The sequence below is a fragment of the Melozone crissalis genome, unplaced genomic scaffold (assembly GCF_028551555.1).
Source record: "Melozone crissalis strain CALT ecotype California unplaced genomic scaffold, PUWL_Pcris_2 ptg000013l_1, whole genome shotgun sequence".
In the NCBI taxonomy this organism is placed as follows: domain Eukaryota; kingdom Metazoa; phylum Chordata; class Aves; order Passeriformes; family Passerellidae; genus Melozone; species Melozone crissalis.
The window spans coordinates 44,734,513-44,754,534 of NW_026535791.1; the positions used below are offsets into that span (position 1 = coordinate 44,734,513).

Here is a 20,022-nt window from a genome sequence, read left to right on the forward strand (position 1 = left end):
GCAAGTTTAATTTACCTGTGTAAACCTTATTCCATAGTTGATTTCTGCTGAAACAGATTTTCTTTCTTTTTCTGTACGAACAGGTCGGTCATCCAAACCACGACAAAATCTGTAAAGCATTTGTCCTGTTTTTGGACCAAATTCTTTTTGTAGTTTTGACATTGAAGCACACTGCAGATCTCCACAGGTTTTAATTCCCAAAGAAGCCAGCTTAGATTCCATTGTCCTGCCAACTCCTAACAACAAAGCAATTAGTTCTGTTAACCTTATACAGTGCAAGCCAGTTGGGTACTGATTACATAAAATTCTTATTTTTAAACCTATATTAAGTCTTATCAAATTAACAAATAAATATATGTAAAATAAATTCTGCTACATAAAACATGGTTTGAATGGAAACTTTTGCTGTCATCACCAGTGTATCCTTAATCTGTTTCACATATTTTGTTTAAGATGTCACACAACAGCATGTTTGTTTATTTTTGGGTAAAAGATGAATTAATCCTGCTTGGAAACTGTCTGCCTGTTACAGATTATATCATTTTGAATCTCCCCAACAACTCAGTCCAAAACAAGTGTCCAACAAGTAATATGTTTTCCCCTCATGTACATATGATCTAATCTAAATGAAAACCAACAAATATTCTGACCATTGTTACACTGCTTCCTAGGTAGAAAAATAATATTTCAGGTAGAAGTGATAGCATACCTGTATCACTTGTGCTTTGAATTACCAAGCACTGGAAATTGTAGGTATCCATGGCAACGGCACATATGTAAGTGTGATAAACTGAAGTATATTTCTGGGTTTTGGAGAGGTGGCCTGTTACCTCCAGAAAATATTAATCCTATGAGTTCACACCACCAAAGTCAGCAAAAATTGGAAATCTTAGGTAATCAGATTCTATTCCTGATAATATTTCTCTGTTGAGGGGGTATTACTAACATAAACACTAAAATGCTTTTTCTATGAACATGCAAGTGAATTCTGAAAACTTTAAAACGTTAAAGTCAAAGCACAGTACTACATGAGTAATATTGTGGAGGAAAAATATCTCCTGTAAGTTATGCCAAAGAGAAATTACAGCACAGCTGTGCTGTAAATAGTGTTTGACCACTAAGGGTTACATAATGAGAATTTCTGGCAAACCTGCACCTGTCTATGGATGCTATTTCTACCACTCTTATATTTCAGTGACTATGGCTGCCAGTTTTTACTGCCCCTCCCTCCTTTTTTAATCTTCAACAGACAAAGATACTATTTTTTATATCTAACACTGAATGTATGTTTATACATGCAGGCTCAAGTCAGCTGATCACTGAAAGCATAAACGAGGGCTTACTCAGCACTTCTTGCCCCATGCCTGTATCACAGTACGCTAACCGTGTGTACTAAGTAACAATATACAGTTACATGCCAGGAAATCCTTTATGTTACAAACCTTTAAAGTATTCTCCTGGAACAATAAAAAATATAATAAAGCCTGTTTTCAATACAGATGGATGTCATGCGCCTTTACTGTCTATCACATTTTGGATCATAAACATGGAATAGCAGCTAATCTGGTCTGATCTAGAAAGCAAATTTGTAGCTGAAACTGGTTTAATATCAGGAAGTAAAATGCCCTCTAGAAGACAGGAGTACCTGGAAGACTGGTAACAAGTTGCCCTCTGATAAAATCATCCACTTCTTCAGGTTTTAAGTGATACTGTCCATCAGGTTTTGCTTTTCGAGTTGCCATTCTGGCCAGCAGAATATTGGAACCTGTAAAAACAATAAATTAAAGCGTGACTGTGGTAACTTCTCCTCAAGCAGAATACCACAGTTCAACACTCAAGAAAAAAAATGCAGAAAGTACGGTCAGATTCTTTAACTTTTACCAAGAATTTAATGAAATCTATGCATATATATTTGCAGTGTCTACGTTCAAATTACCAGCCAGCACTTATTTACTATAACAGCAGTGAAACTGTAATGCTAACTGCAATTGCAAAGGTAATAAGGGAAGAATTCTCCTTGGAGTCATGAACTTCAGCTTGTCTCACAAGTGCATTTCATACACTTATAAACACTCAGTACAAGTATGTGCAGATACTCAACTCTAGTATTAATTAGGAACAAAAAGAAAGGGGAAAGGAACAAGCCAAGAAGAAACAAATCGAAGTATTTTCAGATGTGTGATTTAATATACAATACCTACAACAAATCACAAATCTTTGCCCTCAATATCTTCTAAGAACTATGCAAGATCATGTCACCCTGTAAACTCTTGCTGCTATCTCCATTAAGGAACACAATCTGTGTCCTTTTTCTATTTACTGGAAACATTTTACTGGAAGTACTTCATAAAAATGAATGCAAGAGTGGAATTTTAGCATAGTGATCAGATAAAGAAGCGACAGCTGGATGGGCTGTTGACTTAAAAGTTGGATTTGATGATCCTTGCTGGTCCCTTCCAATTCAGAATATCCTGTGATCTCTGTTATGGAAATTTTATACATTTTTGCTTACAACTTTGCAGTTATGAAAGTTTTCTTGCATTTTTATTCACACTAATTTAATGTAAATGGTAAAATATTCCACAAACACTCAGAAGTTTCAGCAAACTTAGACAGCTTTGATACATTAACAAAAGCAGTCTCTGCTTGTAGACAGAAATGAAGTTACTTACCCATCCCAACAGAAGCTGTGCATTTAGTTTGGTCTTTGATTTCAGTGCGGATAGCATTTGCAAATTCATCAGGAGTCAGTCTGGTCTCTGTGAGGATTTCAGTGATATCTACTAGTGCTTCATCACAACTGACTGCTTCGATGTTATGGGTATAGCTATCAACACAAAGTAAAGCAGGTGAAACACCAGCAACAGCTCACCATCTGTTAAAACAAATATGTAGCAAATAAAGTCTTCTTTTTGGGGTGGCATTTCCCTGCCTATTTTGTATCACACATCACTTAGATATTAAAAATGCTAAAACAGCAAATTACAGTAATATTACTAATGTAAGACTAATTTCAACATGCATCCTGATTTCAATGGAGCAGCTGGAGAGGGAGTGGAATAATTGTTTTTCATTGACAATAACAAATTTCCAGTTCTATTTCAAGTGCATTTTAAACCAGAAAGCAGTTTCTAATAGATGTTACTCTAATAATCCATTCTTCAATTACTCAAAAAACATCTCTTGGAAGGATCTCCCTTCAAAGCAGGGATCTGCTTCTCACTATGTGAATCAGTAAAAAAAAATTAACAGTGACTCATTTGGAAGTCAGATGTTGATTGTTTATAGCACGTGGCTTCAGGATAAAAGAAGGCTCAGAAGCATGGTGCTCAAAGTAACAAAAATACTACAAAGGAAGACCTCAAACAGGAATAGCTTCACTGAAGCTGAAGAGGGGGAGATGAAAATACAAAATGAATAATAGCAGTCAGTAGTGGCAAACAAAATATGTTTGATAACCTTATCATGAAGATCATGCAAACATTACCTTGCTAGTATTTCATATACTGTCCGTGCAACTTCTTTGTATGCATCAAAATCATATGAAACTGCTTGAAGATTTGGACATAACTTTTTTGCCTGGCCAAAAAACATTCCATTCTTTATGCCAACTTGCCTACAATTAAATAATAAAATAAATCCCAAGTAAACACAGTGCAAACTTTTCCACAAATTAACTAGGAATACTTTCGATTTAATTATTTGTCTTTCCCAACAAAAATGGGAATAAGAACTCAGTCAACAGGTAGAAATTTAATAAGTTAAAAAAATAACTGCAACTAGAGTATTTGAATTAGCTGTGTATTATTATTAAGCCATGGAGCATGAGAAATTTGCCTTTAAGAAACTGCTAAAGACAAAGGTTCCAGAAAGCACACTTGCTATCTTCTGCTTCCAATTAAAACCACACATATAGGACAGTGACTAAGGCAGAGAGATCTTATATTCCAAGGTGCAAGCCTACATAATTAGGCTCCTGCTAACAAAGTCTGAGATACAAATAGAAGCCTGTCTATCCTAGCAAGCCTAAGAAAGCTTCCAACCAAGGAATAATTTCTGGAGTATTATTTCCATCAGGGAAAACCCCCTGTGTTTTGGACACTGTGCTTATATTTATATAAGTTGTTTCATATTCTAAACCTTTGTAAGTTAGGTCATTGGAGATGGTCAGCAGAGTCTTTCCAAAAATGGTTTTAATAGTCACACTTTTGGTTTGAAATAAAGCCTTCTGAATGTGTTATTAGTTCTACAGAATACTGCAACTTTGATACAAAGACATAATGATAACATGAATTCAAGAGCATCACAGTGAAAGGCACAAGGTTTTTCTTCACAGGCTTTATTTCAACTTATACATAGGATGGGTTGAGAGCTACTGAGCAGCACCTACCAAACAGCAGCATCCAAAGGGAAGAGTTTCTGTTAAATTCTAATAACCTATATAATTCCAACTTTTGAACAGAAACTTTTTCTCTAGATAAATTGAAAGCCCTATTTTTGGACATCTTATGCCTGTCTGTATGGGATTTTCAAGCAGACTACTGAGTAACTTTTACCTACCTGGCTTCATAACTACAAGAAGCTATTTCAGCCATGGACAGGACAGTGAGATCAGAGTCAGCTCCGTTCACATGTGTGGAATCCGTACGCTCCCAGACTGATGAGTCCAACTGATCAGGTACTCTAATTTCTGTTTAAAAAAAAATTTGTCCACGTTATTCTTCCTAGGACTTCAACAGAATGAATGCCAATAAAATAAAAATGTGGGATTTTATTTTATACAATTTCTATACTTTTATCTTTTGACAAAGACGTTCTTAATAATATCAATTCATATTGTGGTCCAGAAAAAAATCCAGACCCCTTCCCCAGTATTGCCTCTCTGGATAGGTCTGCATATACTACTGAGAAGAATATTAATAGAAAAATGGTGTTTCCCCCAAAATTACTAGACAGCAGCTCATTGGTGACTACATATACTATACTGTAAAATAAGAATGATCTTAGCTTTACTGACCATAAAAATGATCAAACACACTTGGCTAAATGTTAGAACCACATCCTGCCAACAAATACAAGACACTAAAAATTATTTAACAACTGCTCAACTAAACAAGAAGACACTTAGCAATGTTCCTTTTTACAAAATGCACCCCTGATATCAAAACACTGAAATTTCATAATATAAATATAAATATAATATAAATCCACTTCATATCATACTTGAAACTATTTTTCTAATAGTCTAGATACCAGAAAGTGATTTTTAAGAAGTGAAAACCAGGAATGATAATTAGTTGAAATAAAAAACACTAGCTAGAAACTTCTATTTTCTTTAACACTCTTATGGGGATATTAACTGAAATAACTTCTGCTTTTACTTATTAATAATTCACTTATTAGGATGTGTCAATTTCTTTCAAATATCACCACAAACCCATCTTGGATCAAAATGATACAATTATAAGTAATGCAACCTCAGACTTGAAATGAGACAGACCTTCCCTCATTCTATAAAACTTACTACATATTCTTACACAAACTTTAAAGGATCCTCCAGGCCCACTGGGTACTAGACAGAATTCCATGACACTGAATAATGGAAACAAGCAAAAGATTTCTAGTTCTATTTGGGTTTTCGTAGTATGCAAACCTTGAAATATGTGCTATACTCTAAATATGAAACAGCTTGAAAAAAATCACTAGATGCAAAAACTACTATGCCTGCCCAAACTCTCATCAGATTCAAATCAACAAAGTATCATATAGATAAAATCCTTCTATTTATTTAAAAAGAAATCCACTACGCAGCTCTTTTTCATTACTGTAGTCCATTTAATACCTTTGTAATATAATAAATGGGATTTTATTATAGTCCCACAATGAATACAGAGTGCCACAATGCCTAATTATATTGCACAGTGCTAACAACTTACACACCAACAATCTGACTGAAAGGAAACCTGGTGCTATGTGCACATATGAGCAGCTATCAAACCAGAGAAAGTGGTGTAATGAGTGAGTGGAGATACCAGGGGTAGAGCCTAACTCATGTGGAAAACTGCTTTTATTCAGAATTTCTGCTAAATTTGTGCACTTTTTAATTTCTTAAACATTTCAGTTTGTGATGAGCTCAGTAAGTTACCTAAGATGTCTGCAATTGAAAATTAGAGCAGAATTATGCCCCAAATAAAGATAAGAATGACAAGAACAACTTCTTTAGTCCATGCCTTCCTGTGCCCTGGCCTGAGATGATGCTGTCATCTTGTCTATCTTCACTGGATTCGCCGACTTTTTCCACATCGCAGCAGAGCAGATCCCCCCATGAGCTGATGGAGTCACTTCATGTGAAATTCAGGGCAATGCAGAACACATTGTCCTCAATGGAAGGCAAGGTAGAGAACCTCTCCTCAAAAGCTGGGAAACTAGACAGGCACATGGTGAATGTGGAGCAACGGATGGAGAAATCAGAGGCCAGGACCCAAGTCTGTGAAAAAGAAATCGCTGAGAATAAATCTGTGACTAATATGATGGTTAAAATCTGCTGCTCTTTAGAATGAAAAGGGAGATTCTAGGGTTGAGGGAAAGGAAGTCTAGAAAACATTCACATCTTGGGCATCCTGGCCATGGAAGAGACCCCAAACTATGAATCCTGATTAACATAAGTTAATCTTTTATTTTTAGAACATGAAATGTTAAAGATGGCATGTATGTAGAGAAGCAATTTCTACTATCTAGAAAGCCTATCTTTAATTTGAGGATTTAGGGTGAGAAGGGTATCAAGTTTTTAAATTTAAAAGTTATGCATTTTTAGATGAATTAATACAAGAAAAAGAAAGTATTTCATAAAAGACTGAAGATTCTGTTGACACTAGATTTTGTCTAGCAATGCAGATCAAAGTCAGGAACCAGTATCACTAAAGAAGTAATAAAAAACAAAAAAAAGAAGTAAATGAAGCAGCAGAATTCAGTATTTGGTCAAAAGTGATTCACAAGCATTTGGGGGTTTGTGTTTGAGGGGTTTTTTTTTGTTATATTTTTGTTGGCTTTTTTTGAGAGGGTGAGGTGCTCTGTTTTTGTGGTTTTGTTGGTTTGTAATTTGGAACCTTTTTTCAAATAAGCAAGATCTGGAGAAGGCAATATCAGAGAACAGCCTGGAAAGTATGAAGCACCAAAAATTGAAGTGGGTTCCATGTTGAAGCATGGATGTAAAAATATGCTCATGTTCTGAGCTCCTCCCAACTACTTCTCTATTTCATTTATATAACACGTCCCCATTGTGTCTGTTTTAACAGGCTAATTTACTATTCTGTATTTTTGACATTTTTGTAAAAGCATTTCTGCAGGTAATGCTTGTGCCTACTGCACTGTACTTCCCTGTGGCACGGCACAATTAAACACATGCTGTGAAGTGTGTCACTTTCTAAGATACTGTGATATCTGAGAAGCCTAATCAGCAATTCCACCTTTACCTCTAAGACCATAACTAACTATAATTTCTTTACCCCAAAAGGAAGACAAACCCTGAGAAAAAGCAAGCAGAAACAACAGGTTTGGCTTTTTTTTAATTGGCAAAATGATTGCACATGGAGATAAAATAAACAGAGACTCAAAAATAATATGAACAGCAGCTAATGAAACAGAGACTATAAAAAGAGTGTTTGGAAAAAATCCTTTCACCAAAACAATAGGCTGCACAATCAGCCTAAGTGTCAAGAAAGAAAGAGCTAGCTGCCTGCCTGCATGCAAGCCAGTTGAGACTGGATGCTGAAGTTAAAGAAATGAATGTGTGATATCCAGAAAAAAGGTGCCACAGTAAGAAACTGAGGTTGTTATACAATGAGGTTGAAAGCTGCTGTACACTTAAGCAATCAATACAGCAGAAGAGATACTACTGGATTTGTGAATCAAAAGAACATGCTGGCTATCAGGTAAACTGTAATTCAACCATCTACCTCTCCAAACCACTGAGTTGTATAGTCACATCCTTATCCAGTTCAAGGCTCTAATAAAAGTTAACAAGTCACTGTATAAACTGAACTACCCATAAATACTTCATACACAAGCTCTACTACAGAAAATCCAACTCCATAAAGACTACAGCTATCTCTGTCTGGAGCATACTGAAAAGTCCTTAAAAGCTTGTGGGTTCCACAGACACACATTCTACCTCAGTTTTGAAGTGTTCTTAAACTACAGCAAAAAAGACAAATGAAATGGCATCAGTTCCAGTAATACCTTGGTTGTATAAATGTCTTCAAAAACGCCCAACAACCTGCCAATTTCCAAAGTACTAATGTTTCATAAACAACCATGGAAGAACAACCTGTCTTTTGCCCCATTTTGTCTCATCAAAATAAAACACTGAGATGTAAACTTTATAACAACAGTACTTAGTACCACAAATTTGGTAAAAACTGCATACACAAAAGGGCAAAGGAGAAACTCAACTTCCAAGTCTAAACCAAACTTAAATAGCAGCTACCCCTTGTATATACACTTTTTACCAACTGTGTGGCAAGACCTACGCTTCCAGATGATTAAAAAAGACTGGTACTGGCCACTTAAGTTGCCAGTGTTTAGCAATATACTTTCTCATACTAAATACAGTTCAGGCAGTATAATAAAACCTATTAATACAACTTTGGTTTATATTAGTACGCTACTACCTGAGGACACAAAGTAACACATTTCTAAATTACTGCAGGCAAGTATGGAATTCTCAAACTACAACAGACAACTTGGTTTTCAAAAAACAAAATTTTGAACAAACAGAATTCATGAAAATTGCACAGACATTCCAGAGACCTAAAATGCTCTATGGACCACCTAAATTAACTCATTGTACACAGATATTCTACATATGCAACTCAAAAGCCAACTTCAAACAATCAGTTTCTCACTGGCCATGTGCTACTGTCGCTACTTTTACAGAAAAAGCCTCTGTAGTAGACTTTAAAAGTTATTTTACACCTTCTTTACTATACTTGACTTTCTGAGAAAAGTGATCCTGGACAACCTGTATTTATTTTTCATTTTAAATAACTACCAGCATTCTATCTTACATTCAACCTCAACAAAGTGAGTAAAACCTAAAATTACTCTAAAGTAATTTACCCATCCTGAGCAAGACTAACTAACAAGAAGCCACAGCGTCCTGCTATTACTGAGGCCACAGAGCACTGTGTTGTCCAAAGGTATTTCTTTTCTGAAATCTCCCACATGAAAGAAATAAATTTATCCATGGTACACTTTCTGAATAATTTTAAAGCAAAAGTCTTCCATAACAACAATTAAAAACATACATACAGACAGACTTATCTGTACCTGCTTTGCCATTCAATAGCTTTTTCTGGTAATACTGCTGTTCAAGCTGGGGGTTTGCACCAGGGCGCAGCAGTGCCTTCCCTGTACCTCTGTTACTAGTAACAGCTACTGGCTTTCCTGCGGAGAAAAAATGCATATACTTATAGGTCAATACCTATAATAGCTTACATTTTAATAAAAGCACAATTAGGATAAGATCATAAGGACTTTTAATTTACTTTCTGTAATTTCTTTCAAGCTTAAGTGCTATCAAGGCAGAATGAACAGCTATGAAATGGCCTTGGAATTGTGACAATGAATCTATGTTAACTGCAGTCACATGTAAAGAAGAAAAGTTTTTCCAAGTGAAAATACAGCTAATACTAGTTTGTCTTTAATAACAAATATAAATGGAAGCTGTGAAATGTCACCAATAACCTAATGATTAATTAGTTTAAGATACAGCAAACACTGGTCTGATTATAAATACTTCAACATGTTTATTAGCTTAAGTAAACCAGAAAAATATACACATGCCAGAACACTTAGTTCCACTTAGTTTAAGCATGCAAACCAAAATTTTTAGTAAACTTTTGACTTTTCTGCAATATCAACACCTCCATGGTGTTTCCAAAGCAAGCTAATTTATGCACTGAAAAGTCTGGCAAACTTTTGTGGAACAGAAAAAGTATTTGCAGAAATGTCCCACATTCTTTATGTTCCAGTAATGCAATTTGAAACTGGGCAGGAAATCAAGTTTTAGAGAACCAAACACAGCAGAAGAATCTTTGATACAGCTGCTCCTGCCTTTGGACAGAAGAGAGCAATGGAACCACATATGCATCTTACTCTTTTCCTAAGGTCTGTGATAGCTGGGAATGTGAGATGGTCTCCACTGCAACAAGTCCTCAAACTCATGCACCCCTGAAGCTCAGCGTTTGCACAGAACTAGAATCTCCACTTTGAACAGTACACTTGAGAAAACAAACCCACCAAAGTTTGCTAAGGTGCTCCACTAACTCCCCTGTGTCTTAAGGATGACCACACAACTCAGACTTCTAAATGCCAAGTGAACTGCTCCTGAATCCTCCAGGTCCTATAATATCTCATGTGTAATAGCTTAGAGAAGAAAGGAAAGGAGAAGCAAACTTCTCTTGAAAAATATGCATCAGGTAGAGACAATTAATTCTCAACCTTGACCTTTCAACTTTTCTAGTTAAACAAAGCTGCTTAAACTACTTCAGGAAGAATATCAGGCTATCCTATTTTCTTAAATTTCTCTCTTTTTCTTTTAATAGACAGTGCCCATATGCCACTTTTTAGTATAACTGAAATTTGATTTCCAATTTCTAATATGGTAGAATAAAACCTGAGTAAGTTTGTGTACAATGTCACAGAGAATAGTTACTACAGATTTAACTTCTCTCTTCTTACTTCAGATACTGAAAGGAGATAGCAAGGAGAATTCCAGTTCTCTCTTCCACTTGCTTTTGGATTGTGAGAAAATAAACAGGAATATGAAAGTTGCATGGTCTAACTACTGAAGATGCAAGAAAAAAGATTAATATGCCAAATTAATTTTACAATTGTGCAAGTTTGATTTTTTAAAGGCTTAACTGAGTAAACTGTAACACACAGAGTTAAAATACTGACCTTTGAGATCTGGTCTATTTCGGATAGCCACAGACACAAAGAAGCAATCCATATCCACGTGCATTATACAGCTCTGTGGCTTGGCTGAGCTCGCAACAGACACATTACCTAGTATGAAGATACACCAACAGAAAACTTGAACCCTAATTTACACACTTCAGTACTACTCACAGCACTCATCAAGGTCTATTATCAAGTTTTTATCACCTCTAAACCATAAATATTTTTCTTTCCTCTCACCAAGAAGGTATTTACTCTGAGAAGGGTAAACATAAGCAATAGACAAACAACCTAAACAATGAATTAACTTAGAGTTTCTGTTTTTTATTTTCTTATAATTAACACCTTTTACCCTAACAAGGTTCCCCGAATCCAAGGAGATAATGCATGTTGCTGGCACTGGATCTTACTTGTGCTATGTTAACACCAAATCAGAAGAGAATTGTACTCCTTTTTGTTCATCAATCAGAAGACTGCTTCAAAAGATAAAAATGTAAGTTTAGCTGAACTACGAGCTACCATTATTCTTCATGAAACACACCACAATTAGTTTTGAAAGTCCCATGCAAGTGGATTTTGTCACTGCTGTACTTGGACGCATGCAAACATTCAGCAAAGATGAGCAGGTAACTCCTCACTGAAAATGGTACATGCCTAAAACACTGGAAATGCTTTCTACAAGTTCAAGTCTGCATGGCTGTGTTGCTGACCTAGCAAAGGTGGCAATATCTAACAAAAAAAAATTAACTTGAACAATGCATAAAGTGTAACAGTGAAAAAAACACTTTAAAATACATCGAGTGAACTGTTCCACTTAACATCTGAGTTAATTAACTGAATAATCAGAAAAATATCCTCTTGATTTTAATAATTTACATTTTGAACTAATTTGAAAAATAAGGACTGTCTTATAATGGGTGTATTTACAAATCAAGCGATCAAGTTAAGGAGCTGCTACTTGTCAACTGAATCACAGGCATTAACTATTTGAATACTCTAGGCCAAATCAAGGGGAAAATATAAATATATTAGCTTATACCACATTTTGATTTAAAAAATACACATTAAGTAGTTCATAAGCTAACATGTTTGGTAAGTAGGGTGTCCTAACACAAAGACAGAATCAGTAAATTTATTATCTAACAATTTTTTGATGTGGCAATTTCTTCTATTTCAAGCATATTTTCATATGATTACAAGTGAATAATTTTACAGCACAGGACTCAATCTCTTTAAAGGTACAGAGCTAACCTTTTAATTTAAGAAGACTGTAAACAAGAGATTCTAAAGATGCAAAATATTTTATCTGTAACATTTTGACTCTAATGAATTCTACATTTTTTCACTTTGGCCCTTGATGCAATGACATTAAATACTTCTCTTCACGCCAGGTTTAAAAGTCTCTTATGACACTACTACCCACTTTAACAGACACAGAATTATATAAAACTCTAACTAACAAAAAAAATTTAGATTTTAACTCACGTCCAAATGTTACTCATCTTTCAAATGCTCATGCTGAACAGTAAGGATTTTTTCTTCTCTTTTTTCCCCCCTGCAGATTTCCACAAAGCAACTACAGATTTGTGTATTAGATATACATAGTATTTTTCTCCCTTATGAATCCATGTATCTTGGTAAAGCCAGAAATACTATTTCTACAAGGAAGAATTGAATATAGACCAGAGTATCGCATTAAGTAACATTTAAGTTTAAAAAACCCAACAAAGCCAAAAGCTCTTGCATCCATTAGTGTTCACTGCACCAAAGTCATCAAGTTTTTCCAGATAGTCTGACTATAATATGAATACTCAATACTAAACTATGTAGTCTCATTTGAACATTTAATGTACGAAGATATAAGGCATCTTCTTAACATAAACCTTCTTAAACAAGTATCTACCTGTGTCAGTTTTAAGTGCAGACCTGCCTGTTTTCCATTTTTTAATTTTTTCCCTTCCTGGAAAGACACCGCTGTTTTTTCTCTGCAGGCTGTTGACAAACTCTGTCAATTCACACTTCCACGTTGATATATGATGCAGTCTTGAATGTGAATAAAAGTCAGAAATAAAACTACAATCTGAAGATTTGGACACAGGTAAGGAAGCTGCCTTGCTAGGAGCAGGTCCAGAAGTGCTTTTTGTGCTTGAAGGCCCCTGAACAGTTGAGTGGTGAGCACCATTTATTTTAGCATTACTGTGCAAAAATGAAGATGAGGATGAGTTACTCATAGTCCTGTGTGGACTCCACGAAAAGTCTGTATTTTTGTTGCTTTGCTGCAACTGCTGCATTGTGCAGTCTCTAAAGTCAACCATGCCTTTGTCAGTCTTCCCCTCCTCCTGCACAGGGCCTGGAGACAACCTGCCTGCAACACCGTTGCCGGAGGGCACCAAGCAATCCTGTGTCTTTAAGGCACTGGTAGAAGTGTGTGTGTGTCCATTGAAAAGGGCAGTGCTGTCTTTATGAGATTGAATCCCGTTTTGTTTCCGTATGGGAACAATCTCCTCCAGCTCTGTAAATCCAAAATCGTCACTTTCTTCTTCCTCTTCCTCATTCCAGCTGTTAATGCCATTGGGTGTGATTTCATTTTCCATTTCATACTTTTTAATATGATTTCTGAAACAGATATAATAATTAAATACCACATCTTTTATTAAAAAAGGCACATTTATATGTAATTTCAAGCTTTTTCTTATGAACTGTTCTCAATTTATACTTCAGTTACATTCCCAAGACAATTATCTCAAATTCTGAGCCACATCCTCTCAACAGCACAAAATATAATACCATCCCAAAGATTTAACAGATTTCATGTAATATTAACTAGGAGTTTATACAGGAGTGACCATGCTCACATTAGAAAAGCTATTTCCAAGGCCTTTAATCTGGCAGGCAGTCTCCCACTGAATTACAGTAATTATTTGTTTGTTAACAGAACTGTACTGCCACACACAGCATGAATGTTGCAGGAATACACAAACCATCAGAAGGAGCTGTCCTTTTACCAAGAGATGCGATTTTCCTTAACTAGTTATAAACAAACAAAAAGAAATAAGAAAGTATATACAAAGAATTATTTTTAGGAAATTATTTTAGATTGATGTTAGATTAATTTTATTTTTTCATCATGAAAAAAATCTGTTCAAGCTCTAGAAATCACTTAGCTTTGATAAAAACCACAAACAAACTAATTTTCAGCTTTTAAGCATATAAACCAAGGTATTCTGCCACAAGCACACTAGCACAAAGACAAAGCTTCCATTCAAAAAATTAACTCTGGAAATGAAAAGTCTTCAAGAATTCTACACAGTCTTGATCTGCTGGAAAAAAAACCAACAAGCCCAACCATCACTCCCAGCTCCCAAAGCTAGCAATTTAAGTACACAAAAAAGTGGGAAAAGATTAGCTATTCAGTATGCTACTGAAACCAGAAACTCAATTAAGCATGAAAACAATTTGGTTAAGATTATCCAAATATAAATTGCAGTAAAGATAGTATTTTTAAAGAGTTGTGTGTTTGAAAATGGCATATTAAGTGGAACATACTTAGTGGACAGGCAGGCTTTTAAAGTCATGTTTTTCAGACTACATTGACATTTTCGGAAGTCTGAATATTCTTCTCATTTAAAAAAAATCTTTAACAATGCAATAGTAAGAGGTGATGATGATTGTAACACTCATTGTAAAATATGGGTATGAAATTCTGCTTAAGATATTAATTTTTTGAGACTGGTTTTATTTTCCTACATGTAGACAAATCCTACTCATGTGGTGAAGTATCCTCAGCATTATTCATGACTGGATTGTAAAAAAAATCAGCAGACTGTGGAAGAACTCAGATCACTAGCAAAAATCAGAAAGTATAGTATCTTGCACAGTATTCTTAGCCCTGCTTGAGCAGTAGTGTTGAACCAGATGACATCCAGGTATCTTTTCCAACCTAAAAAATTCTATAATGTTATTATTCTTGCCTATAAAAAACAAACATGTATTTCTGAAAAAGATGCAGGAATCTTTTTCTTATTAAAAAAAAATCTGGAAGAGTTCAAGTGGAATGTTCCTTTCCAAATTCCAATTCTTCTGCCAGTTAAAAAGTTTTACTGGTGCTTTCTCTTCAAGTCTCCTCTCAAGGTCTTAGGTGCCTTAGGATACTTTATAATATTGTAATTTCATTTTTCAATCCATCTTCTCTCTCAAGCATGACTTAAACCTTGGTGTTAGCATACATAATGTATGCCATGACTTCCTTTTTTTTTTTTTAAGAGGCTAAAGAAAGAGATTAAGCACTAGTATGCATTTATATTTATTCCAAGGCACCTTTAGCAAAAGCAGTCACCAGCTTTTTATTTTTGAAATAAAGACTCACTTTTCAGTGTCACCTATCAGAATTCTTTAATGCATGCCTGTTGCTTCCATACAGATATATTACATCCTAGGACTCCTAGGTCATATTATCAAACAAACTGGGGTCCAAAGACTAGAGATAAGCCTTGGAGTCTTTCCTTAACTATTTATACGGCTATACCTTACTTTTAAATTTCAGCACCTCAGAGCTTACAAAGCAGAAATGCCTCTCACAAAGCTGAAATGAGCTTTAAAAAAGCTATTTACAAATGCAAACTCATTATGGGTGAATGATAAGCACCTGCCTTACAAAATCAGAAACACTTACACCCTGTTGAGATCTTTAGCTATATTGCTTGGACCTGGCACTGCATCTTCAGGTTTTCGTACGCTGTTAAAGTTGAGACCTTTCTGAACACTTGACTGCTTGGTGTAAAGCTGATAGGGAATGTGCGAAAGGAGACGTCCAGCTTTAATGCTGAAATAAAAAAAAAGGAAAAATCAGTTACTGCTTAAGAAATTTTAAAGTAAACCCAACATTCTATGCTAAAAGAAGCCCCGTATTTGTACTTGTAGTGCCCTCCACAACTCCTTTCTCACCCTTAACTGGACTGAACTGAAAAGTAATTTGTGATGTGGTGACTGATGCAACAAAAGGCATTTGCAAAGATGTGCTGGTCAGTAGTCGACATCCATTTCTCTTTCCAACTGACACACACAAACCCCAAACATTTAATTGAAACAAAACAGTCAGAAAATCCTTGCTTAGTGGTCCAGGTTATTCTATCTGAACAATAGTGACTGAGCTTTTTATCATGGAACAAATTAGGGTAGAATTTGAAAGAGGTCAGCTAGGATGTGGTTCACTGTTAAAAATTAACTACTTTTTCCGTTCTACAAGGCTAATTACCTCTTCTTGTAAAAAATTCAGAGGCAAGCTAAGCAGAAGAATAATTTCCAAACAGACCTACCATAAATATGTACAGCAATCATTCCAGTTATTCCTACTGTGTTCCAGTCTATCTCCCTCTTCTTTTTCATCTTCCACTGAAACTGCAATTATACTTGAGTAACTGCTAAATTCCTTAGGGAAGCCACACACTTGGAAGTGAAATAGTCTCAAAAATAACACCACAGGATGGTTTAATCTCTCCACCCCAACAACTGTGGCTGGCAGCAGAGATAACAGCCTTCCAAGCCTACACTTCACCTCTTCTTTGTATGGAATTCTTCATACTGGCTCAGAGACACTGGGACTTCTTCTAGCAGAGGAACCTCTCCCATTTCAAAGCAGATTAGTATTAGCATTTAGTTTTGAACTGGTGTCAGATTTTAAAGATAATTTAGCTCAGTGTTTTTCAGCATCTGAATGCTTTCTCTTGCTTGAATCTGTACTACTATCAAGGGAGCTGGGCAGTAGAACAAAAGCCCTTGGGAGATTTCTGGCTGCAATTAGAGAGAATATAGTAGGAGATCACATTTCCCAATTAGATAAATTAAAACTAGTTAAGCATATACATATACCTGGTAAGGTTTCTATGGAAATGGAATAGCAAAACAGCCTCAAAAATATATCAATTAAATACTGTTTTATACATTAATATATATCACTCATAAAGGAACATTATTTGCATTAAACATTGCCAAACAGAGTTAAAAATACACCTGGGAGAGTTCCAAAGCTTTCTTGTACACAAAGTGGTAATGCAGCAACCGAGTTTTTACAATACTTGACCGTTTCTCAAAATGCCATGTGAACATAGGTGCAGAACCAACTTGGTAATATTTCAGAGTAATTGCTACAATTTCAAGAAGATTAAACAAACCCACATTTATTTAAGAACTTGTTCACAATGTCACAGTTTTAGCTACTGGAGTAGCTGCATTACTAGATAAACAAACAGTTGTTTTTTTCCAAACTGCATTAACGTGCAGCAATAGGAATCCTAGTTAAGACGCACCATTCAACATCTTTACCCATTTCACCTTCCCTGTATCACAGAACTCATAATCACTAAAAAATATTAGGTTGGAAAGGACCTCTGGAGGTCCCTAGTCCAAACACTGACCAAAGCATTATCTTTAAAGTCATATCAGGTTGCCCAGGACTAGAAGTCCACACAGATTTTGAGTATCTCCAAAGGCAGAAATTCTACAACCCTCTCTAGGCACCTGTTTCACTGCTTACTCTCTTTTAACTATGAAAAATATTTTTCTTATAGTCCAACTTTTCTTTGCTGCAACTTGTGACTACTGCCTGTTGTCCTCTTGCTGTACATCTTAAAGAAAAATCTGGCTCCACATCCTTTGTAACCTCCATACAGGTAATGAAAGACAACAATTAGACCCCATCCTACTCCTCCCTCCAAGCAGAACAGAACCAGCTTCCTCAGTCCCTTGTAATATATCACATGCTTATATTGGTGGTACTCCTCTGAACTGAACACTGCAGTTGTCAGTACTTCTCTTACTGAAAAGCCCAAAATCTGACCCACAACTCCAGATTTAACTTCAGAAGTGTTGAACAAACTGGAAGAATAACTTGCCTTGATCTGGACTGTGGTCTTGCTAATGCAACAGCAGCTGTTAGCCTTGATCTCCACAAGGGCACAACTGCAGCTTCATGGTTATCTTTCAGGGTAAGACTTGAGGGTCCTGGTGGATTACAAGGGAGTATCCCTAGCCTGTCTGGTTGCATGGAACTAACTCTGTCTTGCATTCAGGACTCTGCATTTTGCTTTGTTGAATTTCATAGAGTTTCTGCCATCCCATTGCTACAGTCTGTTGATGCTCTCCAAAGGGCAGACCTTCTTTACAGTGTATCAACTGTTGCCTTCTAAATCATCCACAAACTTGCTGAAGCCACTTTCCACTGTATCACCAATGTCCATGTTGTAAGTGAAGACAAACTGCATCTGCCCCAATATAAACCCTTCAGAGATGCCCTCTGTGGCTATTTGCTGGTCTGACTCTGAACTGCTGACCACTATGGTGACCAAGGCAGTTGGGCCAGTACTGACATCCCTCAGCCAGCAGCCCACTATCCAATTCATATCTCCCCAATTTGTCTTCAGTAATGCAACAGGGGACTGTGTCAAAAGTGCAACTGTAGTCATAGCAAATGATAGCTACTCCTGTCTTTTGCATTTGAAATCCTCATCAGAAAACTAGGTGTCATACCAGAATAGGATTTTTAAAAAATTATTTTAAACTATTTTCTTCACATTTGTATTAGATTCTTTAGGAAAAATATTAATCTGATTTTAAAATCAAAATAAGGAATCCAAAAATACTGGTACCTCATGTTAGTTATCCTCAGTCTCTGAAAGGTGATTATAAATGCCAAAGCATGTTAAAAGAATACTCAAATTTGAAAGTCAAGCTCTCAGATAATCTGAATTTGGCTTTTACTGCACAACAACCTTTCCACACTACATAATGGTAGTATGGTGTAATGGTGTATTTTTCAAATAAAGGAATACTGACTTAGGAAGGAGGCCTGCCTCTAATCCTCTTCATTTGTTGCAAACATGGAGAGGCAGCAAAAACACACAATAAGGGGTATGCAGAAAGAATGATTTTGTCACTACAGCAACCACACTATTACTCTGCAACACTGGATTTTGCAACTACTGTTACAGAAGATCTCTATGGGATACTAACCAAACCAAAATTCTAGACCTACTTCCATTTAACAATAGGTTTATAAGAGTCTGACTTTAGACCATAGTTCAGAATATGCAAAGCCTTTAATGCAGCAATAAAGTTCTTCACATGCCTTACTATCCTTGTGCAAGTAACTCTGCAGAATCTTATATCCTCTCCATGGCATATTCCAAGTTACGAACATTTCTGGTGTTTTACCTCAATGTCCTTTAGTTGGCTCTCAAAAAAATTAAATTAAATAATAGCCATTATAACAGTGCTATGTTACATTCATTAATCTTTGGAAAGCAGACAGATGCTATAGTGATAAGCACCAATAAAAGACAGGAATTAATTATTCATTTCATTACCAGCAAAGAATTCAAGTCACATGCAATAAGTAAGGAACAGGAGACAAAAAGGAAAAGCCATGTCACTGTATTAGCAGTCCACAACCTGAACTCAATCTTTTCTGTGCAGAGAATGTGGCAGGTGCCATAGTGAAAAAAGATGGCATGTGATCATGTAATTAAGGACTAAATCACAGTATATGCACATAAGAAACAAATCAAAGCTCCACAGACAAACAACTTCCTCATTTTGCAACCCTGGGTGACAAGACCAAAGATCTAACAACACTGTTTTACCAGCAGTTTGTGACAGCAACATTTTATGGTAGATTCTTAACCAAACTGAAAAAATTGCAAACCCATCATATTGCCTACAAGAGAACTGCAGAGGGGCTCTTTACAAGACTGTGCAGTGACAGGACAAGGGGGAATAGCTTGAAGCTGACAGAGGGTGGTTTTGATCAGGTATTAGAAAGAAAGTCTTTTCTGTGAGGATCGAGAGGCACTGGAACAGATTGCTCAGAGAAGCTGTGGATGCCCCATCCCTGAATGGATGAGGCTTTGAGCAACTTCATCCAAGGTCTAGTGAAAGGTGACCTAATCCATGGTAAGGAGGTTGGAACTAGATGATCTTTAAGGTCCCTTCCAAGTCTATGAAATCAGAAACTCTACATCTACTACAATAATTTTCACCATCTGATCTACTGAGAACATAATTTGGTAT

The 20,022-nt window shown here is 36.0% G+C and overlaps 1 protein-coding gene across 3 annotated transcripts in view; it reads right to left on the reverse strand.

Annotated features, from left to right (window-relative positions):
• REV1 (REV1 DNA directed polymerase) overlaps positions 1 to 20,022 on the reverse strand; it is a 54,374-nt gene that overhangs the window by 16,523 nt on the left and 17,829 nt on the right. Inside the window, exons 5-13 of one of the 3 annotated variants that reach the window (XM_054272308.1) lie at positions 15,632 to 15,781; positions 12,863 to 13,575; positions 10,960 to 11,067; positions 9,328 to 9,444; positions 4,561 to 4,690; positions 3,488 to 3,616; positions 2,673 to 2,827; positions 1,646 to 1,765; positions 16 to 236 (exon numbers count right to left, since the gene is read on the reverse strand). In XM_054272308.1, coding sequence (XP_054128283.1) covers positions 16 to 236; positions 1,646 to 1,765; positions 2,673 to 2,827; positions 3,488 to 3,616; positions 4,561 to 4,690; positions 9,328 to 9,444; positions 10,960 to 11,067; positions 12,863 to 13,575; positions 15,632 to 15,781 — 1,843 coding nt within the window. The other 2 variants (XM_054272309.1, XM_054272310.1) reach the window with 2 other exon arrangements.